This window comes from Drosophila mojavensis, unplaced genomic scaffold (assembly GCF_018153725.1).
Source record: "Drosophila mojavensis isolate 15081-1352.22 unplaced genomic scaffold, ASM1815372v1 contig_36, whole genome shotgun sequence".
NCBI lineage: Eukaryota > Metazoa > Arthropoda > Insecta > Diptera > Drosophilidae > Drosophila > Drosophila mojavensis.
The window spans coordinates 17,095,988-17,121,745 of NW_025318858.1; the positions used below are offsets into that span (position 1 = coordinate 17,095,988).

Sequence of the window (25,758 nt, forward strand, 5' to 3'; positions counted from 1 at the left end):
CTTTCTCTACCTCTACATCACCCGCTTGATGTTTACTATTGGCCTAAAACAACAAACGATATTCGTCTATGTTCTTGAGCTCGATTTTGATTGAGTGCACCAAATGGACTCTGTGATTTATTGAGATCTCGTCCAAGCAGACTTTATGCCACAAGCAACTAAGCGCTTTGGCCAGCGCTTCATTGGCCAATCGGTAAATAAACAGAGGTCGTCTATAGGCTGGCCAGCAGTGCAGGCAACGCCAGTCGGCCAGGGTCATATTTCAAGCCCAGTTTATTCATTAGCTGGCTGTGTCGCACCGGTTGGGGTAGCCAGCCAATCCTGTTGCCCACTCCCAGTTGCATCAACATCACCACAGCGTTGACATGCCGGCGCGCCTGTGCGTATAACAGCTACGTAGTGCCTGTTCCTGCCCCCAGCCCATGCCGTTCCCGCTCCTGTTCCCGCTCTCGTCTCATTCCGTTCCGTTGCCGTTTCTGTTATGTGTTCCTGTTTATGTCCGTGTCCGCCTGTTGGCATTGCGGCCTGTCAGAAATGAAGTTTATTGCGTCTGTGTAGCGTACGTGTCGCGCTCTATGCCCCTCTCCTTCTCTATCTCCCGCTCACTCCCATATGCACGCACTAGCTCTTACTCGCTCTCTCTCTCTCAGCGTTACGCCTCGCGATGCTAACTGTAAAAGTGTCATTTCCGCCATATGTGAACGCGATGAACGATGCGTCGCTGTCGACGTTGACGGCGACGTCGACGCTGGCGCTATTGTTGTCGTTGTTAATAATTTCACAGTACAATTGCAGCAGCAGCGACAACAACAACAACAGCAGCAACAGCAACAATCAGCGGCAGCAGTTGGCAGTGGCTGCTGTTGGAATTTATACAAACGAGGCCCATGTCTGAGGTTAAATACGAAAAACATAACAATTCTCGCCCACTTTCGCCCTTTTACCCACTCACCCACTCACCCACTCTCTCTCTCTCTCTCTCTCTCTGTCGCGTGGGCGGATGTCAAAGCATTTGGCGCTGCCGTTGACGATATGAATGTGAAACTGAATGTGAATGTGAATGTGTTGGAATATGGAATACGCGCATTGGGCAAGTGAGAGCGCAGCCAGCGAGGCTTTCATCCGTCTAACGAGCCAACGACAAGGACAATATTGGGAGCAGACGGTTCTAAACGTAACGGGATGTGCTCCATTGTTGCCGTTGTTTTTGTTGTTGTTGCTGTTGAGTGATAAACGCGCGTTTGTTTAACAATTAACGTGCTTGAAACACATGCACAGTTATTTAGACAATCGCTCTCTCTCTCTCTCTCTCTCACTCACTCTCTTGCCATCTCTTAAGCCAGCTAACTATTGTGACTCTTACCAATTTTTATATGCCTAATTAGTAGGCTGTCTAATTTTCAGCAGCATGCCAACAACATTTGTGTGTTCTGAAGGTGTGTGTGTGCGTGTGTGTGTGCTTGTGCGTGCCTTGTAATTCATGATAATTGCTTATTACACATACAAATATTTACATCGCCTTCAGTGTGCGTGGTAAGCGTTTAAGCAACTAATTGCCATCTAATTGCACATATCCTGCAATTCGTTTGCCAAGAACCAAACTCAACGGCAAAGCGAAGACAAGTGTTACGAAATTAGTAACACACCTGGCGAGGCGCTCACAGCTGATTATTAGTGGAAAGCATTTGCTATAAAAAAAGTAAAGCCTCTATGACAATCTAATTGTGGGCGAGCTCAAAAATATTTTTCAGAAATACGCTCAAGACCTATTGGATCGGGTCTTGACCTAACACCTCCAGAATTGACAAAAATATAGCATATAATATTAATAATAATATGGCTTTTAAGTAAATAAATTTTTGTAAATATCTATTTAGATTAAGTTACCAATTAGGTAGCGGTGCGCTAAACTGTATTTTATAATTTCTCTTAAAAAAAAGAAATACGCTCGAAAGTGTGCTATAATAAATTTTTTTTTGATTTTAGTTTAATTTTTGTGTTTTTAATTATAGGTAAAATATTTGAAAATAATTGAAATTATTTACAAGTCACAGTTTTTACTCTTTTTTTTTTTTTTAATTGAATTACTTTTTTGTTTAAAAAAAATTTTTTTTTAGGTTTGTTTTTATTTCGTAAAATTACAAAAGCAAAAGTTTGTAAATTATTTATATATGCTATATTATATTTATTAATGTTCTATTAATATATAATTTTAATTTATTATTTTTTTTTTTTAAATCCCTTATAATTTTTTTTAAATGTTTACCTAATTTAAAATACTTTTATTCTCATTTTCTAATTTACTTAAAATAAATTTTTAAATATATTTTTTATTTTTTTATTTTCAGATAAATTATTTGTTTAATTTGTATTTTGTTTGCTTAAATTTGATCAATAATTATAATCTATTACGTTTTCACATATTTTTTTTTTTTTAATTTTCATCATTAGGGTCTCTGTTTAACAATAGTAAATGTATTAAAGCAATAAAAGATTGAGAGGAATGCTTTACAAATACCGTATGCGAATGATTACAATGTGTGTAACACATACATAAGTGAGTCTCTCTGAACGTGTGTGTGTGTGTGTGTATGTTGTTAGTGGCACATAGACAATCATACAGCGCACTTATATTGAGGAATTAAATAATAAAAGCAGTTAAGAGCTGCACAAGCACAATTGTGCCATTATTTGCATTTGTGACAACGTCGACGGCCAAAGGCAATGGGAACAGCAGCAGCAACAGCAACAGCAACGGCGCCCATCAACAACAATAAAACCAATGGCAAACAGCGACAGCAACAGCAGTAGTAGCAGCAACAAAATAAGAACAACACACAACATTGTTGAGGCCATATCATCAGGAAGAACAGAGCAAAGCGACAGGCTGGCAAATTCCAGGGACAATATGAACGGGAGAGAGAGAGAAATCCTCGCGTGGTTGTTTGATTCGAAAATTGAGTTTTAGCGGCGCAAATAAAAGTAAAACTTAGAACAGAGCAGCAGCAACAGCAACAGCAACAGCAACAGCAACAACAACAACAACAACAACAACAACAACAACAACAACAACAACAACAACAACAAAAGCTTAACCATTAAAAAGGAGTTATCACCCAATTTAGCACCACAAGCGCGAAATAACACACACACACACACACACACATGCACACACAGAGATGGAGCAGCGGGCTCTAACTCGACATGTTTGTGCAACCAACCCATCGGCGTCAGTTGAACAACAAATAGACATACTGTACAACATGGCATTTATGTCAGACCCAAGCGGTTCCATATAAATGGCTTGTGGGCGTATGGCAGGTGGCTGGAGCTCGGAATGGTTGGTGAACGAAATCAAACAAAGAAATATGCATGTAATATAAAGAAAATATGAGGCAAAGAATGTGATTGGAATGAGTGAAGAGGCTAAAATCTGGATTATCATATATAGTTGAAATAGATCACAAGTAGATATGAAAATTTAGAAATTATAATAGCTTCAATAATATAGCCAATCAAGTAAAATACAAAAATTATATGAGCAAAATAGTGAATAAAATATGAATATATATTGAATATGGATTATTGATATATATATATATATCATATGATTTTACAATATAAATTATTTTCCAGTCTTTGGAATTGATGAATTATGCAGTAAAATGTAATGTGTTTTAAGCTGCTGAATGGAAGATGAATATGTATTGTTATAAGTGTATATCATAGTTGTTTGATTGATTGATTGACTGAATTGACTGATTGATTGATTGATTTGTTTAACCTTGATGAATCATGTATGAACGAGATGATGATGGATGATGTGATTATGTTATATATATGTATATACATATATAGCAATTGCTACTCAGTCTATGTTATATAGTTTAGATAATCATTGATCATATTGGACAAACTCTTGGCCTCCTCCGCTTCGAAAGCAATTTCACGCAATTTGCTGCTGATTTTGCGCACATCGTCGATATAGTTGAAGAGCAGCTGCAGCAGGCGCCCTTGGATCCACTGGAACCAGTAGTCCACCTCCGAGCTCTGCTCCGACTTCCGATGATCCAGGAGAACCTTCACACAGGTCTGCGCAATGTTCAGGAGCAGACAATTCAAGTCTGTGCTCTGATTTTCCTCAGTCACACGCATATGGTACTTGGTGTATCTGACGGTCAGGTTCAGCAATTCCCACAAATACATTTTGACCAACTCCGACTTGAGCGAGGGATTGAAAACCCAGGCCACCACAGCGTGGTTGCTCACAATATGCATTTTCAGCAATTTGTCGGCGACCACCAACTTGACGTGCTCGTTGTTGGACCAGACCTCAAACAAAGCCCGCAGCATGGCCAGCTGATGGGCATCGTTGTTGACCAACACCTGTTGGATAGCATTTGAGTGGATATATCCGCTGTGTGGGCAACTGCTTACAGAAACTCACCTTCAACACTGGCTGAAATTTGCTAAGCAGAGAAAAGATATGCGAAAAGGACTTGCAGCCCAAGTGCAAGAGGCTCTGCATCAGCACATTGATCTTCAGCCCATCGTCCAGCTCCGTGGTGGCCTCCAGCAGGCCGCCCAAGAGCTCCGGTGCACACTTGGAGCGTATTGCATCCAGCAGATGCTTAGCCAACGTAGCTCCAGGCAGCAGCCCATCGATATACTTGAAATTCGGATCCGGCGAGGCAGGCAGCAGCGGCGCATACGAAGCCGGCACCAATTGCACAATGTGCCGGTGGTAGCTGAGCCTATGGGGCAATTAGGAGTCGTATCACTTGATCGAGAGGGTACTTTGAAGGGAGTGCAGGCTAGTATACTTTTATATAGCGTATATCAGAGGTTTGTATAAGCAGATATTTATCTAGCGTCTATAAACTATGAATAGGATACTAGAACTGGGGATTTCAATTTGACTTGGAGGAGTCTTCGAGCCTAACAGGGACTTTTTAAGACTTGATGGTCTCAGTTTATAAAATTTGATACCTACCAAGATTATCATACACTTCATATATTAGGAATCTAATGACAGAAGTCAACTTCCTACTCTCACTCTCCCTCTCTGACACTCTCTCGCACTCTCTATCTCTCACACACACACTATCTATCTCTCTTCCACACACATTCTCTCATATACTGTCTTTCTCTCTCTCTAGCTCTCTCTCTCTCTTCTCTCTCTCTCTCTCTCATGCTCTCTCTCACTCTCTATCTCTCTCACTTTCTCTCTCCCTCTCTCTCGCTATCTCTCTCTCTCTCAAACTAACTAGATTCCAGATTCTCAAAGATGCCAACTACAACACAAAGCAGTCGACCATAGCCGACTCCAAACTCTCTTATAGAGCAATTTACAATATTACCCACCGCATGCACTTCTTGAGGAGTTCGCGTACAAATTGACGGGTGGGATGAAATTCGGGCAAGGCGATGCTGTTCTCCCAATCCTGCCAGTTCCATTGATAGCGAAAGTTGCTCAAGTGGTGCGAGAACCAATTGACAAAGCGATCGAAGCTGGAGGGATTCATATATTCCAGCTGCGTGTAGAGCATATCGGCGGCCTGGGCAACAATGCGTGGAAATTTGTCGGGCACCAATTTGCAGAGCTCAATTATGAGAGCACCGTAGTTGATGGTCAGCAGCGGGGAGCTGGGCAGCTGCAGCATCTGCCCCAGCAGCACCTCGATGATGCAGTGCTCCATGGGCCGCGTGGGCTTGGCCACGCAATAGGCCATGAGGCGCTCGGCACAAATCTTGCGCTCCAGATGGTGCAGGCGCACCGTCTCCATGATGTGCGCTTCAATGATATGCCGTCCAATGTCCAGTTCGTCCGGCATGCGCATGTGCGGCGGAAAGTCGCTGGCCTCGAAGAGGCGAAAGACTAGCCAGGGATGCGGATAGTCCGCCGAGTCGTCCTCATGGCAAGGCGGCTGAAATGGAGGCAGATGATGCTGCAAGGCGGTGCTCAAGTTTTCGTCGAAGGCGGCATAGGGACGCAACAGCTCCTTCTCGATCCATTTGGCATGCATTAGGCGCTTGATCTGCAGCCACAACAGCTCCAGATAGTCGAGCTGCGGCACATCGCAGTTGTTAAAGATGCGCAGCAAACGCGCACCCTCCCCGGGGCTGCGCTCCCTCTTGATGTAGACCTGAAGACGCTTGAGCAGCGTCTGCAGCACTGTCTCCTTCTTCTCATACAGCTCGCGTCCCACGAGCGGCAATGAGCTGAGCACCAGGTGAGCGTAGAAATCGCGACGCCTATGGGACGCATCCTCCTCCTCGCAGACATCGACCATGGAGTTGAGCAGCTGCAGCATCGAGCCAACTGTCAACACATTCGTATTGACCAGATCGGCCAGCAGCAGCACCAGGCTCTGCGCCTTCAGCCACTCGCCCTCGTACAGCGCCCTCACCAGCTGCTGTGTGACGCATTTGAGGCACTCGCTGCCAAACTCGTAGTCCTGCACATTGACCAGGCCCACAAAGGTGGCATAGGAGCCGCACTGCATCGGATACTTTTCGACGCAGTCAACCAGAGTCCGCAGTATATCCCATTTGTAGATGTGCAGCGTATCTATCACATAGTAGCTAAGGTCCTCGATGCGTCCCTGCACCGTGGCGCTGTTGTAGTCGCTCAGCTTTATCATCAGGTTCTCAATGGTGGCCATCACCTCCTTGTGGTCCTGGCGCCTCGCACACTTGGTTGGACGACCGCCAGCTTCCACTGGCACTGGCTCCTCCGGGCTTCTCTCGCGACAACGTCGACGCGTATTCATTTTCACAACAAAATTAATCAATTCAATTTAATTTACAAAAAAAAAATAAAAATATTAAAATTACAATTTTAAGAGCTCTGAACTAGCCGCATCGAGCTGAGCCAAGCGAATGACTTTCAGTTTGCTAAAACATTTCAAAACATTTCCAAATCCAACAGAAGAATTTCAAAGCCTTCTATGATTGTGACAATTTTTCGCATTTATTGGCACTAGATTAAGTATTTAATAATGACATATTTTTGAATATTATTTGGAAGTTTTCTTTCTCTATATTTCCTAATATTTTCTTTACAGAAATTTTAATATTTTATTATTTTTTCCTCAAATTTATTTTTACTGATATTGCTATTAATTTTTAAACCGCTTTAAAATAAAATTAAAATTTTTTTTTATTTATAAATAAACACTTGATATTATAAACACTCTTTGCATGTTTAATTTAGTTTATTAGTAAAAATGATTAAAATATATATATTATATTCCCTTCAATTTTCGCATTCGCAGTCAATAATTTGTATTATTTGTTAATTAAATTTACCTACTGAGCTTTAAAAATATATTTTAAATAAGGTCAATTCAGGAACTGATCGAGCCTCACAACGAAATATCATAAAATATGTAGTTTTATGAGAGAGCGCGTTAAAAGCGCATATAAAATTGAGTTTGTGATGCTGCGGAAGCTGTGAGCGAGCAAGAACCAAGGCAAGACGAGGCAAGGCAACGAACGACAACTGCAATTTGACGAACGTCATCAAAAATTTTACGATGCTCTTATGAACGAACCAAATAAAAAAAATTATATGCCACATAAAGCTGATGACTGATCCAGCCACAAGATATTTTGCCGCCAGATCCTCGGCCAGCGGACCAGGTAAACTGGCAAACAGTCTGGCATCATTATGGCCCCAGCCGCAGCAAATGACACATGGTCAATGGCAATGCCAATGGATCGGACAACAGCCAAGAGCGGCAGAGAGACAGAGAGAGAGAGAGAGAGAGAGAGAGAGGGACAGTTGCGACAATAAAACAGCCACAAAAGCCGCCTTGCAGCTGATGGAGAGAGAAATCAAGAAATGAAATAATAATAAATTCTGCATTGGTAAATTACTCGAGGTCGTAAAAGAAAATATGCAAATCGATTGCATTCATTTCATAATGATGAAAATAATTTTTGTATTTCTGTTTTTGTTTATTCGAAATGATCGACAACGACTGAGCTGGGATAGCTAATTTACTTTAGTTGCTCGCAGACCAGAGAATATTCATAAATTTTTGATTATGAGTGAAGGGAAGAGTTTTAGGAATAGCTAGACTTGTGACTGAGACTGTTGAGTGAGGGTATAGTGAATAGCTGTGTATATATAAATACTCTAAAAATATAATAATAATAATAATAATAATAATAATAATATATAAATAATATAGGAAATAAACAGATGGATATAGTTGCTTTAAAAAATATTCACAAAAAATATATATATGTATATAAAATATCAAAATATAATATATGTATATTAAAGCCGAAGCAGTTACTTCGTGATATAAGTTTATTCAGCTTACTTAGGGAAAATTCTAAGTTTATTTATAAAGATCGACTTTCTTATGAAAATGCATGTGTTTGTAAGACTTTATTTCCATTTGTACTTTAATTATCTACTTAGCTTTTTTTAGCGTTTTGCCTTTCGAATGGACTAAATACGCTTCTTCTTCTTCTATATGATACTATAGTTAAGTATCGATAGTCTTGTGGTTAGGTAGTAATATTCGCTCTAATTCCCATCGGCTACTACATAATGGCAAGAATCTTTGACGTTCTTAGCCCGATCACATTCTTTTACCTTCTATAACAATACCCTGTGCTCAATTGAAATCCAATTTTGAATCTACATTTAGCTTAAGCACTTTTTGTAATTCAATTCAAGCAGAGACAGTAAAAATAAAAGACAATACAATTTACCGACAAAATAACAATTTGTGAGCAATTCGCAAGCGATCAACTGACAATATGTCACTGATGGACTGATCGAGCCATTAGCATTCAAAATAAAGTCAATAAGAGCCCGGCCGTGAAATCGAACTGAGAAGTTATGAACAGAAATTAACTGCAAATCGTTAACAATAACTCAGCTCCGGTTCGGATTGGGGTGGGATTGAGTGGAGCCACGTTTGGATTTGCTTTTGCATTTGCATTTACATTTGCATTCGAGGCGAGCCGAGGCGAGGATCTTCGCAGTTACATTTTATGGGCATATTTCACGCCAGTTCCAGTCGTTGTCCAGCATCGAGTCCAGGTCCCAGGCGATCGCAGCTCTGTCTGTTCGCGGCCCACGACGAATTCATAAAGTATCTCGCACTTTTTAATGATTTCTGAGTTACAAGCTGAGCCGAGAGCTGGAGCTGAGAGACTGGACTGAGACCGGCTGGCAGCTCCGCTCGCAGCAGGTACAATGCAACAATTTGGCGGCAACTTATGACAGCGCAACGATCGCAAATAAACTCAAATGGCGGCCGCACCAACTGATCCTGATCTCAGTTAGCTCCAAACTCCAAGCTTCCAGCTTTAGTGTGGGGCGCGAGAATTTATGCGGCTCTTTGCCAGCGACGACGTCGTTGTTGTTATCATCGTCGTCGTTGTTGTTGGCGCTGTTGCGGCGGCTTTCGTGCGCACTTAAATTATGAATATTACCAAATGGGTCAATTCGAAATAAATAAGCAAACGTTGCCGGCCTCGCAATGCCTGGCAATACCGCCAAATAGAGTTGTCTCTGTCGCAATTTCTCATTGAGCTGTCGTTCGGCTCGATCGTCGTTGCTTGGCCCAAGCCAGGGAACAAGCTCTATCCAGCCAGCCGAATTGGCATTGGGCGGCGTTTAATATCGCTCATGCATCTGGTAATCTATGCGCAATTAGCTGCGTACATCAGATTTAGTGTTCTGATTGCCTTTGCCTGCCTCTCTTCTCTCTTACTACCTCTCCCTCACTCTTTCTCTCTTGTCGCTTGCTGATCATAAATATGATATGAGTTTTTTTCTCATATCCCATCTAGTAAATATTTAAGAGACAAGCGGAAATCTATTTAATTTCCCAATAAATGCAAAATTTGTGTCGGTAATCGAAGAGAACGAGATATGCTTAGGCTGGAAAGTGAAGATCATTGGTTACAATAGTATACTATAATATATACATATATGTATGTAGAGATATCCCCAACGAGTTGCTGATATTATTGTGATACATTTTCTTTGTATAGACTTGACCTATACTAATATTAGATTTAGCTTAAATTTTTTGTTTAACATAAATAAGCAAATAAACCCTTAGTTTATTTGTCTAAAAGTTAAAGTATTTTAACTCAACTAAAATCTAAATATGTATAAAATATATTTATCTATTATTAACCAGGAGAAGAATATTACTATTATTAGTATTAGAATACTATTTCTCAGCATTACAGATTCTGTCTTTCTGTACATTCAAATAAAATCAAAATATAATCGCGTATTTCTTGAATATTATCAAACAAGCTCAAAGAATTCTACTCTAATTCTTAGATTTTACATATTCCTAAGCATTACAGATCTAGCAGTTAAATTCGACTAGAATCGACTAAATATATTCATGGTCCGTGCGGTGCCATTATCCATAAAATTTTTAACATATTTCTAATGGTCTTAAATCATTTAAACGGTACCTCACAGCATAGCGGATAGATCGTAAAACGGAAATGTTTGTAGTCGTCATTAGAGTCGTAAATTTCGGTAAACGCGCTTAAGTGATTTTCACACTAAAAACAGCGGGTCCCTTGGACCATACGACATGGTTTGGCCACAAGTCTCTCCTCCTCTCTCGCACAGTCAGTCTCTCTCTCTCTCTCTCACTCTCTGGTTCATTGCAATGGCACAATGGCTTTATGCTCTCAAATAAAATTGAGTTTTATGGACGCGTATGAAGGAACACAGTTCGACAATTAAAGAACAATAAAAGCCACTTTGATGATAGCCTCCACTTGGATGCTGGATGCTGCCATTTGCCCTTTCTCTCTCTCCCTCTCGCTCTCTCACTCGCCGCTGATTCATTTATGACCGTCAACAGTTTTGACATTTGACAAGTCGGGTCAACAATGAGGTGCAACTGCAATCTGGCGGTACGACAAATCTGTCACGCCTGCTCACCTGGCCCCAGACGCTTGTTTATTGTCAAATGATGGCCGAGCTCGTAAAATTTGTAATTTTATGGGCTCGTTAAACCTTAGGACACGCCGAAGCAGCCTCAATGGCGTTCGGTGTTTATTTAATTAGAACTTTACATGCGACCCTCCGGCAAATAAATTCCAGCTTGAAGGTGTGAACTGAACAAGCTATTCCTAACATTTGGAAGACATGAACTATGCGCATATACATATATATACATATATGTGTGTATGTGTACATAAGTGTATTTCCACATACTACTACAGTCAATTAGCCTGGCTGACGCCCACTTGGCCGCGTTGATGATAAAAATTTATGGCATTTGGCAACTTAAAACAAAGCGCAGCTTCAGCAACAAATTGTGATATTTACGATCTGGCTGGCTGCCCTGGGGATCCCACGCGTCACGCATGCGCCCCAAACGGAAGCGCTCCAACCAAATGCCGGACAACTTTGAGTCACGACACACGCTCGAGGATCATTAAGTGTGCACTTAACACGGATTTATTACCTCCACCCACAGCACGGCTCGCACAAGAATATGGGCACTAAAACCACAAACTCTGTGGGCCGCACTAACCTTTAATGGCAACTGTCTCTCTTCAGCTCAGTTCTCAATCTCTCTCTCTCTCTCTTCCCTTCTTTATGCTCATCAAATTGATTATTTTTACATTAAAGCAATGAGGGCAAATGTATGGGTAATACGAGTGATACGCTTAATAGACATATACTTTATTTTTACAGCTATTTTGTCTTTAGTAGCCAACTAAGTGAAAAGCTGGCTTTGCATGTGCAAAGTTTTTTTTTTTTTTTTTTTTTTTTTTTTTTTTTTTTAGCTATATTAAGGCTTTGTTAAAATATGATCTCTGCTTAGACTCTTTATAGTTTTTTGATAATTTTGATCATTATATTCATTTATTATTCACTATATTCACTTTCATTCATTTCACTCACTCCTTTGCAGGCAACTCTAGGCACATAAAAGCCTTGAGCACATATCGTTTTAATGACCTTATTTATGGCAAGTATATAGCTAATGAAAATGCCACGCCCCCTCCCCCTCTGGGCACGCATAATTTCAGTTAATTAAAATCCTTAACATTTTTATAGCTCCTCCCAAACAGCTAACATTGTATTGGCATATGCAAGTTCTCTGGCCATATTTAGCTTGATTCGCAATTGTCAATCTAACATAAATCAGGACCACAAGCAGTTGGCCTTAATATGAAGGCTGCTGCATGGCCAATAAATCAGTCAAGTTGGCATTTCCAGGCAACTATAAATACTTGTGATTGACGCTCTACGCACCATAAAAAGGGAATTAAAAATGCATAAAATTTTGTGCACATATTCATGAAACACACCCTGGTTATGCATATGTGTGTGTGTGTGTGTGTTTGTGCACTGATAAGGCGAGTTGCAGATGTTACGACTCAGGGAGTGCCTGCTTTGTAGGCAGACTGTTAATAAAATGAGGAAAAGGAAGCACCTACAGGACGAAGATTTAATACCCTTTAAGGTAATAAATCAAAAATATATATTGAGCTCATCTTTATTGATTTATACTCGCTCAGTTTATATAATCGCGTTATATATTTTAGATGATTCAAAATCGAATATTTTCTTTTTTTAAAACTAAAAACAATTCTCTTTCAAGATCATTCTGCTTTGAAACCATTATTTCATACAAAACGAATAAGATGATTTATGATGACATAAGTATAAAAAGATTCTGAGAAAAAAAAAGCAAGCTAAAATTTAGAAATATGTACATTTTGAATTAATAATATTTATATGACATAAGAGAAAGAAACTTTGTTAAAATAAATTTTTTAAAATCATTTAAAGAGCAATGTTCAGCTTTTAAATCTTTATCGAATCATTTAATGACTTATAACTTCCACAATTCAGTAATATTATGTAATTACTGTTATAAATATATAATATTTCAATAAAGCGTAACGAACTGCCAAATCAGCTATATTTAATCAAATTTAAATATTTGTACTATGCAGAACGAATCAATAGTTATACATCCATGTCTAGAATGGACCAGTGATCATTGATTCATATTAACTAAATTAATTAAATTTGTGAATATTTCTACCTAATGAGCATAAATAAATAAATAAAATGCTCAATATATATTTTAAATAATAATACAAAACTGCTTAATATATTCATGTTTTAGAGGACAAGCATTTATACTTAAGTTCTTTAGCTAAAAATATACTACACAAACTATATTTAATTATCTATTTTATTTTTATTTTCTTTACCAATTGCTTATCAAAATCGACGACCCTCTATAAAGGGTATGGGCATAAAAAGTGTCACATTATCAGGCGCATGTCCGGCATTTACTCTCTTCTTTACACTCTCAACTGGCAACTGCCGACTGTCGCCTGTCGAGTGACTCTGACTCTGACACTGACACTGACACTGACTGGATGCCATCATAAAAAGCATAATTACAGCATTTGTGTTAATGTGATTTTCTGGCCGCAGGCACAGCAGAGCAGAGCAGAGCAGAGCAGAGCACAGCAATCAGTTGTTATCAAGGCGCAGGATGTGGCTGAGCGAGAGTGCTGGCTTCACTCTCATGAGTTTGCAGCAGCATCCAGCATCCAGCATCCATACAGAACCCAGCAGAGCTGAGCTCGCATAAATCACTTATTATGAGGCGTAATTAATGCGACTATATGGCGACCCAAAATTTCTATAAATCATCAGATTAGGCTGGCGCATCCTCGCATTCACATTCACATTCGCAAAAGCCGTCGCTCTCGTCCTGTAGCAGCAGCAGGAGCAGCAGCAGCAGCATATGATGATGTGGCAGGCGTGGCTGAAACTGTACACGCTCCACGCTCTCAATTGGCAACATGACTGAAGATTGTCTAATAATGCCGCAGGAAATACCTAAATGGCTGCCGAGATGATTAAGCTAGTGGAGCGGCCTCATTACGTGCATGATAGACTGCAGCTTAAGTGAGTTGCCTCACTGAGCGGCCGGGCTATAAAAATTTGCTAAATATATGCTCCAACAACATTAGCAAAGGTCTTAGCTACCGCATTTAAAAGCAATTTACATATAACAATAAAAACCCTAGTGAAAAATTGAGATTTTTCTTTTACTCACATATTTCAGTTAAGTTTTGTTTTACAATCGAAGCAAAAGCTTTGACTAAAGAATATTTTGAACTTAATTCAAGTACTATAACTTTGATGTATTGTAGCTAAAATAGATATATAGTGTATATAGTTTAATTTATTATTTTATTATTATAATATTCAGTTTATTTGTACCTTCCTCCATGTAAGATATTAAAGTGGGAATACAGAAATATAATTCCTTAATAAATAAATAAATCTTTGAAAAAAATACAAAGTTTTCCCATACATTTTCAACACGTCTCATACAGTCGGAAACCCAAAAGAGACTCAAACCGTTTCTTTCCGGCATATTTAAGGCCTTATGAACATAGTCGGGGTCTAACGGTGCTCGCTAATCCATGAATAATGTCCAGAGCGCAGGAGAGAAAAAAAAGTGTGCCCAAAGCTTTTGCTAATCCCCCAAAAAAAAAGAAGAAGAAGATGTCAGAGTATTCAGCTCGATTGGCCAGCGGGTCTATCAAACTTCTAGGCGAACGGCGTTAAGGACATTTCGCAATTATTCGAATGCTGTTGCTGCAGCAACAGAATGGTCAACTGAACGCCTTGCTGCTGCTTTAAAATAACAATAAACTAAAAGGTCCAGTCGTGCATAAAGCATTCACATTTTGCTCTCCACTCCACTCCGCTCCGTCCGGAGCCCAGCTCCAATTCCAATTCCAGCGCCGGCCAATGGGCCAACGGGGCTACGAAACGGGCAGCGGCGTTAATTTATCACTTAACCTTCTTTAGCAGCCAAGTTTATAATTTCGACGGCAGCGGCAGTGGCAGCCGAAGCCACGTTGACGACGAGGACGAGCCTGGCGACGCGGCAACACTTGAACGACTAGTGCCCATCAGGACGCAGCGACGGCCGAGGCGCAAATAAAATAAAATAACGAAAAAACTGGTCTGAATCCAAGGGGGCAGCGGCTGGAAGGGGGCGGCGCTTGGCTTTAGCCATTTGCCAAAGTTCCATTGTAGTACTTAGCCGAATGGGCTGACGGCCTGCCTCCATGACGCCGTCGTATTTCTTTAGCTTACGCTTAAGCATCCCCACCAGCCCCAGTTCGAGCCCCAAACCCAGGCCCAGGCCCAGCTCCAACCCCTATGGCTCTATGCCTCATCGCGTCTGTTGTCCTTTTTTGTTGATGCTTTACGCTGGCTGGCGCTCTTTGCAAAATGAAAATGTAAAAGGAATATTCATGAGGAGATTAGAATTATTTTTCGTGCTGTCATTTTCATTTTCACTCCACCTTCTTAGCGCTCTCGGAGTATTGCTCTCTCATTCTACCCATCTCTCTCTTTTTCTCTCTATACTTATGTTCTATCTTGAATACACTTGATTAAATGAGCTATTCAATATCCACATATCGAATGTATTCGATACTTGTGATTATCGAGCTTATCTAATCGTAAAACGAAATCTTATTTTTATATACAAATTTTATTTACATGTAATAAAAGTTAAATATTTTTAAATTGTTATTTTATTCATTTCAAATTTATAAATTAATTTTTAGAATTCTTTCTGTATTATAATATAAAATGAATAATACATAATATAATTTAGAATTTATAGAGGTACAGCTTACAAAAAATATTTTTTAAATATATTCCGATTCAGGTCTGCAGAATTTTGCAAAAAAACCAATTTAAAATAAATATATGATTATGAAATATAGAAAAATTGTGAAATTAATTAAAATTTGATTAAATAAAGTTTACATTATCGGTTATTTTCTACTTAACTCTCAGCATAGCAGAGTATTCCCAAGTCAGCTATACCCAAAGCTACACACATTATTTTAATTTGTTTCGTTTCGTGTACTATATCTTACATTTTTTGTTGTTTGTTGTTTATTTTCGAGTTTTCGTTGGAAAAATATGATTTTGGTGCCAAAAGGGATTAAATTCACGCGCGTTTGTCCTGTTTATGATGAGTTTTGTTTGCAGAAAATGTTTAATCAAACACACACACACACTTTTTCATATGGGTAGACAGTCGGGGGGTGGGGCGGGAGTATGTTTGGGGTGGTGGTGCTCTGACATGAATCACACGATGGCAGGCGTCGCGTCGCTGTCGTCCTTCGTCCTTCGGGCTGCGCCTTTGCGCACTCGTTTAAAATATTTTGTGAAATTATTATGAAAATGCGTAAAGGGATTTAATAAATAACTGTAACTGCTTCCCGCTCGCTCATTTGCCAACCGTTGTACCGTTAGTCATGTTGTTTTCTCTTTTTCTGTTTTTTTTTTTCCTTCGTCCTGGCTGCTCCTTTTTCTTGTGCATCTGTGTGGGCTGCCGTTGCTGCTGCTGTGTGGAATTATGTTTTATCCTGAATTATGGATTTTGTTTTGTTGTTTTCTGTCAAAATCATATTTTGTGCCACTGGCAGAGCCCAACCCCCGACCCCCAACCACCGACCCGCAACCTACAGCCACCCCCGACCCAGCCCAACCACCCAGTCATAACCCAAGCGCGGACTCATTTACATGCTCGCAAAATCGCTTTGGGTACCATTCCGGGCAACTCCCGACTGCAGACTTTGTGCGCCATTAATGAGAATTTGTTTGTATCGACGTCAGTCTGGATGGGATGTTGTTGCCACCCCAGTAGCGGGCGGGGTCAGAGGTTGGCTCTCTGGAACTGGGCTTTGTTGAGCCGTTTAGTTGTACATTTTTGGAGAAAGTTTTTCAAATAATTTCTACTTAATGTTTAGAATTATTTTTAGCCGGAATTAGAAATTATGAAGAATAAATATATCACACACTCAGGACCCGGCTCCAGCACAAAGGAATCTCATGAATCTTTCGGCTCTCGCCCCCTCTCTCTCCTTCGCTCTTCCTCTGTCTCGCTCTGCTTCTAATTGCAAAGGGCAATCGTAAATTCTGCACTTAGCAAATGAAATTCTCAATTAAATGGCAAAGATCCTATTCGGATTACATCATGATTACTACATGGAGCTATGGCCTAGAAATATTTTGCTTGATTTTATTATTTGTTTTTGACTGAAAGTAATCTATATTATGCTTTGATCAATTTGATAATACAGAAAAAAAAAAGTTTTTTACAAATAAATTTGAGCATTATGAAGAGTACCTAGAAAAACTTATAAAAATAGAAGTGCAATCAATTGATGTGCCAACACTTCTAATATACATATTCTTTTTTAATTTCCTAAACCCAATTGCAGATAATTACTTTCTCATAGATTTTAATCTAAGATTAAGTATTTTCGTAAGTCCTTCACACAAAGTTAAATAGAACTGTCACTGGTTGGCTCTATCAAGCTCTTAAACAAAGCAAATCATTTCAAGGACCTTCAACGAATGTCATTCCAAAGCCAACATAGAGAAAGAGAGGGAGTAGTGGAAGAGAGAGAGAGAGAGAGGGAACGGAAATGCCAGGTGCGCCATTTTGTGTGACAAATTAATGTGAAGCTCATTAACGCACTGAATAAGGATTACGGCTTTGATTGAAGGTCCTCTGGGCATAAGCACAGGCGCAAATATACCCGCACACATACACAAGCACACATACACATAAACTGACACACCCACACACACACACACACACACACAGACAGATGGATATTACATGCATAAGCAGATAACCGATACAAATTCACACTACAACTCCCATTCCATGTCCCTGTGTGTGTATGTGTGTGTGCCCGCATATCTCGCCCCCATTTGCAGCGAAAAGTGTCATTATATGTACACACAGCGGTTTCCAGCCCTGCGCCATCCTGGCCCCGACACAGAGCCGAACAGCAGCAACAGCAACAGCAACAACAACAACAACAGTAACAAGGAGAAAATGTGTACATAAAACAATCTCGTTATGTCGGCATTATCCTGAAGAATTCTGGTTCGTCCTCGTCACTCGCAGCGCCATAAATCACTCACACGCTTGGCATATTTGCCTTCTCGCTCTCTATCTCACTCACGCTGACGCTCACGCTCACTCACTCACTCAGGCTGTAGTCCTGCTCGCGCACTCTTTGCGCGTCGCATGTTCCGTTTGTTTGCGCTGGGAGCGCGTGTCCCTCTCCCACCAGCCTGCGCTCTATGTGACCAACCTACTCTCACTCTCTCGCTCTATTGTTGTCCCGCTTGCACTCAACACTTACGCAGCTCGAGCTAGCACGCGCTTTTGTTTCACATTTTGCTTTGGAGATTTTTGTCCATTCTTTTTGCGCTGTTCTTAATACCCTGTGAAGGCGACTGTTAATGGCTGAGTGTGTTTGCTGCTGTCTAGATTAATTTAGTTTTTTAATTATTATTTATTTTAAATATATTTTAATCAATATAAATTTTTATTTTTTTTATTTTTATATACCTGTAGTTCTATGTATTTATTATTTGACTATCAATGTTGCACTAGGTGTATATATTCTCTAATTGCAGGGTATATTGTGAGTCGAGCTGCTTTGCATTAGTGCAATATGCCGTCTTTGTTTTTCGTTTCTTTTTGTTGTTGCTGTTGTCTTTTTATTTGTTGTTGTTTGCATTTTTGTCCTGCCAGTATTTCACCCCGCGGTGACATTTTGGTGTGACAGACAAGACGTGTCCTTCGTCCTTAGCATTTTCATGTTTTTTTTTTTTTTGCGCACTGCCGCTGGTCTCTGGCAAGTTTATCGTTTTAATGTTGATACAAGCGAGGGTCGCTCGCTCGTCCATTCGTCCGCTTGTCCGCGTCTCATTGCGTTGCAGGGATAATAGGATGTTAAGTAAATATTTTTAAAAGCTTCACAAAGGCCGTACACAATCCCAGCTCCACCCCCGCCCCCAGCCTCAGGCCCCATGTCCTGCGCCTAGACACTCGCGAGTGCCGGCAAATATCGTAGGGGAGTCCAAAGTTTCTGGCATTGCCCGGGAGTGGCTCCTGGAGGTGTTGGGCTTTCTGGTTGGACTTGGCGCTTTTGCATAGGGAATGACTCGCTCGCTCGCTCGGCTCGACTGGCACAATCTAATCCAGTTTCGCTGGCTGCCAAGCACTTTTTGGCATAAATCATTTGCATACAAAATGAGCGTCGCCTGCAAATGAGAGCCCAAGATGAATGCTTCAACAATACAAACAACAACAACAACAACAACAACAACATGGACGACAACAGTAATGAGAGCAACAACTCTGGCTTGTGGCAAATGAGGTGCCTCTGCCAAGCGGCAAAAATCCTTTCAATTTTCGCACACATTCAATTTATTAATTAAAACAATTTTTTTCCTGTTTGTGATTTCCATTTCTGAACATTTGGCCAGAGCAAGTAGCAGTGGGGCGGTTGGGTGGGTTTGGGGGGTAATCCTGGCGAGCGGATTGGGCAATTAATTCCAAACATTCACGACGCTTTTTCTTTGTTAAGTTGGTGAACGCACTGGGCGCAAATTATCCTTGCTATCCTTGCGCGAAATAAAATATCACAAACAGTTACGGCCCCATAAATAATGGGAATTTATGCCTGGCATAAACTGTGCGCCTCCAACCGCGCCCCGTCTGCCCCGCGCAACACAAAAGGGCGGCGCAAAGTTTTCTGCTGAAATTACCATTCAATCATTTCGTAATTGCCTCAACTACCAATCCCCAAACCCCCATCCCACATCTCCAATCCCACCCACCGCCCACTCAACTCGTTTCCTGCGCTCATTTACTTTGCACCTTAATTCGAACAATCTATTTTAATAAGCCTCCGTTTTCGCTAGCAAATTGGATAGCTGGGCTATGGAAATTGGAAATTGGAAAATGTTCGTGTCCCTGCACCGACAGCAGCTCCTACTTTTCGTTAGCTACACCTGCCCCGGGCTCAGCCACTGCCAATGCCAATTCGGGGGCTTAAAACTATTGATTTTCTGCTCAAGCTACGTTTAGTAAATTTAACAAACTTTTCCTGTCTGTCATAAAGTTTGCAAACGTTCAATCAAAAGGGAGAAATTCAGGATGAAACTTCTTTAGAAGTTGCTATAAAATATACATGATAAAAAATATTATTAAGGTATATAAATAAATATATACATTTTTTCATAATAGAAAATATATACAGAAGTAAACACATAGAAAGAATATATTCTATGTTGAAATTATAAATTATAAATTTTTATATACATATATAAATAAATTATAAATATATAAATACCGTTTTATCGTGCAACGCCTGGTAATTCCATCTGTTGTATATCTGTATAAACAAGTAGTTTCAATACCGTTACTACAATCTCTATTACCACAGCAACTAACGCAATTGATGGCCCCTTTCAGCTGGGCCAGGGAAAACCTATTCCAAAAACCCCTTCTAGGACTGTTTCTATTTCAGCGCCTTTGTCTAAATGTTTTTGGTTTTCTTTGTTTTTTTTTTTTTGCTTTTTGGGAATTTATTGAAAAAACCCTCCTGCTGAAAAGGCGCAATGAAACAGAAGCGAAACACAAATAAATAAGGATAATAACAGCAAAGCAAAAACTGCGATAACCAACGCAAAAGGAAGGGCAAAGGGAGGGCTGGCAATTTTATTGTTGTTTTTGTTTTGCTGCTTGGGTTGCTTGGCCAGGTTAATGGGTATCTGCTGCTGCTTCTTCTTCCTCTTCTTCCTGCAGGTCGAGTGCCACAAAAGGCAATTAAAAAATATTTAAACTGCCAAATGGCTGACTGACTGACTGAGTGAATGAAGCAGCGCCCGAAGACAAAACTTGCCTTTTCGCCTCGGTTTGAGGGTCAAGAAAATTTATGCATAATTTTGCTTTGTTTCTGCAGCCGGCCCCAACTCACCCCACACCCCGCCTCCTTTTTTCAGCTGAGTTGTGTGATTGTGTACGTGAGCATAACGGTAAAATGGCCAAGCTAGACGCTTAACCCACGTCCAGGGTGCACTCGACGGCCCAAGCCGCCCCCCCCTAAAGCTTGGGGTGGCTGCTGTCAGAATTGATTGATTGAATTGCCACTTTATGAAATTTGTGAGTCTTCTGAGATGTGCGTGAAATTCGTGCGCTTCGCTCAGCTCGACTCTGTGTGTGTGTATGTGTGTGGGTGTGGGTGAGCTGCTGTGCGGGTGGTTTGGGTTGGCTGCCCAGATCGAGGGTTGATGCTGCTGATTTGTGCGCATTTCGGCTACCATTTGCAGCATAAAATACATAAAATTATGTGCAGCGCTGAGGCGGCCATTAAACTTGATAGATTTATGACAGCAACAGCAACAGCAGCAGCAGCAGCAGCAGCAACAACAACATCGGCAACAACAACCATCTGGTATGGGACCCTGTCGTCATGCCCACCCACTCCCCGCGCCATTCACATAAAGATAAAGCTGATTAAAATTGCAAAATTGCTCAAATGAGATTTGGGCCTAACGGTAAAATGTCCTTCATATGAACAAATTCAAATCCCATTTCCCATTCATTTTTATCGTTTGTTATGATGGCATATCCATAAATATATATACATACATATATATTTTGATTTTCAGGAACTTAATATTGAAATAACTTTAAATAGTATGGAAAACTGTAAAGCTGTCATGAAATGAAATATTATTTAATAATATATGTATGTACATTTATTTGACAGTATTTTGTACTACATATTTTGTAATGAATACTCTATTATTTTTGCGTCGGTATTATTTATACCCTGCACCTACCTAAATTAAATAGAAATAGATAGCTATTATACTTATTTTTCACATGTTAGTATTAATTATTCAAAGAATATATAAAAAAATAAATATATTTCATTAAAAATTATATTTATATATTTAATAAATATATTAATGCAGCTCACTATTTACAAGGTATAAAAAAAAAACGACTCAATTATTCGAAAAAAGAGAGCAAGCGAAAAATACTCCATCCAATACGAATGAGTTTTTAGCGATGGTTGCTCATATTCGAATTTCGAGCTGCCATTGCTCTGCGCGCTACACGGGCAGTGATTGTGTCTGTGTGTTTGTGTGGACCAGTGAGCGTGGCCAAGTTGACAGGTGATTGATTGACAGGCGGATGAATGGATGTTGCGCGCGTATGAGCGAGCGAGCGAGGTAGTTGAACAACGAATGGTGGAAGAGTCGAACACATCTAAATACACACAAACGCTGCTCCGCCCTAGCGAAGAGGGAAGCAATGAACAAATTGAAAAAGAAAACAAAAACGGTAAAACGAGTTTTTTTCTTTATGTTGCTGCTTGTTAAAGTGGTGAAGCACATTATTATGGTACAATTGAATATATCGATCATTTTTGCAACTGGCTAAAGTTAATCAACGTACAAAATTTCCTCAAGAGAAAAATATATTAATATAAAATATTATATTATAATTTTATATTTAATTTAAAAATACATTTAATTTTACTATGTTCAATTTTACTATTTTGCATTATATTTTATTTTTATTTTTATATAATATGTACATATACAATTTTAAAATATTTTACATTTATTTTAATTTAATTTTAAATTTGTAAACAAATTTCATCATTCAACGGCCAGGTTAAACTCAAGAGCACGTTACAAAGCAAACGACTCAAAATTCGAGTTCGAATAACATTTCGCACTCACACAACGACCAGAGTAACTCTCTGAGCGGCAAATATCGAAATGAGAGCCGACCACGTAAATCAGCTGATTGTGAGCGGGCTGCTTTTCGAAGACGCCAGCAATTGCAACAAGCGTCCAAATTTGTGCAAATCAAATGCAATAATTTTAGACAAATACAAAGTAGCAGATGTCTTTTATATTATATGTATTGATATATAAACTGTAATTGTGTAAGCACAAAGGCTTAGGGTGTTATCTACACTATTATGCTTCACTTACCTTAAAGTGCTAAGGTAATCGGATATTTTCAAGCGAGGCGATCATGCCTTGAGGTTTCACTTTTCATCTCGATTCACTTATCAATTATGAATCACTTATCACTCATTTATCAATTATCATTTACTTATTTTTCATTAATTTTTTCAATCTGCTTACATTTTTAAACTGTTTTTATAGTTTATATTCACTGAATTTGTGCACAGCGCACTTTTCGCCAACGTGCGTCATTTGACGCTCAACAGCTGGTGGTCGAAATTCGAAAAGCAGCTGCCGCGAGAGCGTGAGTGCTGAGAGCGCCGCGTTGTCGATTTCGAAATTCGAATGCGCACTGAGCGCGTGAGAGCATTTGAGTGGCTTTTAGTCGAAATCGAATTCGACTGTGCTGAGAGCGGACTAAGTGCTGTATTGTTGAGTGCAAGAGCAAACATACTCAATGTAAGAAAACGCTAACTGACTTGACCCTGTAGTTGCTCTTAATATAAATAGTATACTTGGTTAATGAATAATTAAGATAAAATAAGATAATGTAAAATACTGTCGCTTAAGTAATTATTTAAATAAATTCATATTCAGTTTATTGATTATAAATGCATACATTGAAATTAAAAAAATACTCAATCATACACATGCACAGTATATTTATTTCTGATTAGAAATTAAAAACTTATACACTGCATTATTGAGAGTTTAATAAAAATAAATTTATTACATATGAGTACATTTAAAAATTGTTTATAAATTTAAGAGTACGGTTGATTAAATGCCATATCAAAATAGTTTCAGTTTAATAACTTCTTCCAGCTCCAACTCCAAGCTAATTGAAACTCCGAGTGGAAAATCAATTGGAGTCATAAAAGCCACATCTGTGCAAACAGGTAAATCAATTCGCATATCAATGATAATTATAGCAATAAAATCTTTAAGAGGAAACATCCTCAGTCATTAGCCAAAGGAGAAGAACAAGAAGAAGAGAAGAAGCACTTTGCATAGCTCGAAGATGATTTCTCAAATGTCTCAACTGCAATTTGATGTAAAATTTCTTGGTTTCATCTTGGATTTTTTAATGTCTTTTATGTTCTGCATGTTTTTCTTGTTTTTGTTTTGTGCATGTTTCATATGAGACTAGAACTAATTGCGTGTTCACTGCGAAATCGTTTCAATTTATCGCCTCGGGTTGATTTTATGCCACAGATTCACATACATATTAATGAAGCCGCGCTCCAGCGACTCTGAGTGAAGACTGGACGAAGCTGAGATGTGAGACAGAGGATTGGCTCTCTCTCTCTCTCTTTCTCCCTCTCTCTTTCGCTCTGCCCGGCTGGCTGGCTGAGTGAGCTCGGGCTGGCAGCGGTGCGGCGTTGATTTATACGCTTCAATCCCACATTTTTATTTTCTTTGGCTGCCATTTAGCTAAAATATTTCATATCTGCGCCATCGCACAGCATTCGCCCAGCTTCAGGCTGGATGGCAAGATGGAGCTGGAGTTGGAGTTGGAGCTGGAGTTGGAGTTGGAGCTGGAGTTGGCGTTGGCCTGTTGCTTGGACAGCCGTTTGCCCCGTAATTATGCGATTTGTTATTCGAGATTTGAGGCGATTGTGACTGTGAATCATGTGCGCCGGGCAGAGCAGACGGCAGAGCGCAAAATGATTTAAAATGCGATTTCAATTCTGGCATTTCTGATTCGCAATTCTCAATTCTCTGGCAGCAGCAGAGGCTGCCTGTGGCACGGGGCAATGTCCAAGGGGCAAGGCTGACCATATCGTCCATATACGTATTGCATGCGGATCCTGTACAGAAGGAGGCGAGGCCATGGTCAAGCCAAGCCAAGCCAAGCCAAACGAAGCCTAGCCATTGCATGTGCAGCATAGAGAATGGGGCAGAGAGCACAGGTATTCGCATTCCCATTCGCATTCGCATTCGCATTCGTTGACTGAGTGACGTACCGCGGCCTGACTGATATGGGAGGGAACCGGCAGTTGGGCCTTCAAGATGTGCAGCAAGAACAGCTCAACATGCGCAATCGCTGTTCGCATGCCCAATGCACTGAAAGAAAAAGTTGAGCATGAAATATATGCAACAAGAGAGTGAGACTCCATAAAAATACTTATAAATACATATGTATAAGATTAAAGTGAGAGAAAAAGATGGAGTAGAAGGAAAAAGAAAAAGAGGTGAGCAGATAGGGAGAGAGAGACAAAGAGGGAGATAGTAAGTGTCTGTTAGAGAGGGAGAGAGAGAGAGAGAAGAGAAGGTGGGATAAAGAAAATCCAACTCTCTGTTTGCATATAAAGGTTTGTGAAAGATAGACATGGAGAGGGAGAGAGAGAGAGAGAGAGAGAGTAAAAGTTAATAACTGGCAGAGAGACATAAAACTGAAGAGACAGACCTCTAAATATGATAATAATATAATAATAATATATTAAAAATCTCTAATAATCTCTAATAATCTCTCTTAGAGATTCGTTTTCAATTCACAGAGATTTATTTGTGATAGAGCGCGACAATAGTGAGTAAGAGACTTTCTTACACTGTGCTTCGCATTCCAATTCCACTTCATGGCAGCTTGAATATTAAGTCCCATAGTCAATTGCCAGAAATTCCAATTGGAATATTCCAAGCTGAAAGTTTTACCGTCCCCACGGACAGACAGATTCGCTCTCCTATATCGACAAATTTCTTGCAGTGTATTTGAGCTGTTTTTGCTGCTGCTGCTGCTTCGGCTGCTGCGGCTGAGTGTTGGTTTCGGCTTGATTGCATTGCATGAGGCATGAAGCATGAGGCATGAGGCATGAAGCATGAGGCCCTCGTCATTTGGCATCGTCGTCCATCTTGGCACAGCGTCAGAA

General features: G+C 39.9%; 2 protein-coding genes across 4 annotated transcripts in view; both read right to left on the reverse strand.

The window, feature by feature from the left end:
• The window catches only part of LOC6577061 (zinc finger protein 624), a 44,254-nt gene extending 20,886 nt beyond the window's left edge, over positions 1 to 23,368 (reverse strand). For 2 of the 3 annotated variants that reach the window (XM_044008879.1, XM_002002997.4), the window contains exon 1: positions 22,913 to 23,363. The gene's annotated coding sequence lies outside the window, so the exon portion shown is untranslated. Of the gene's footprint in view, positions 1 to 22,912 lie in introns of all 3 variants that reach the window. The other variant, XM_032728821.2, reaches the window with a different exon arrangement.
• LOC6577062 (nuclear cap-binding protein subunit 1) lies at positions 3,579 to 6,911 on the reverse strand. The gene is made up of 3 exons (XM_002002998.4): positions 5,365 to 6,911; positions 4,448 to 4,754; positions 3,579 to 4,386 (listed from the first exon to the last, which is right to left on the reverse strand). The coding sequence occupies exons 1-3, from the start codon at positions 6,771 to 6,773 to the stop codon at positions 3,874 to 3,876; spliced, it is 2,229 nt and encodes a 742-aa protein (XP_002003034.1). The 5' UTR covers positions 6,774 to 6,911; the 3' UTR covers positions 3,579 to 3,873.
• Positions 23,369 to 25,758: the final 2,390 nt, after the last annotated feature.

Coding starts and splice junctions, on each gene's coding strand:
- LOC6577062 (XM_002002998.4), bottom strand. CDS start 6,773: ATGAATACGCGTCGACGTTGTCGCGAGAGAAGCCCGGAGGAGCCAGTG. Junction 4,755..5,364: donor CTCCTCAAGAAGTGCATGCG/GTGGGTAATATT, acceptor ATTGCCCCATAG/GCTCAGCTACCACCGGCACA. Junction 4,387..4,447: donor AATTTCAGCCAGTGTTGAAG/GTGAGTTTCTGT, acceptor GCTATCCAACAG/GTGTTGGTCAACAACGATGC.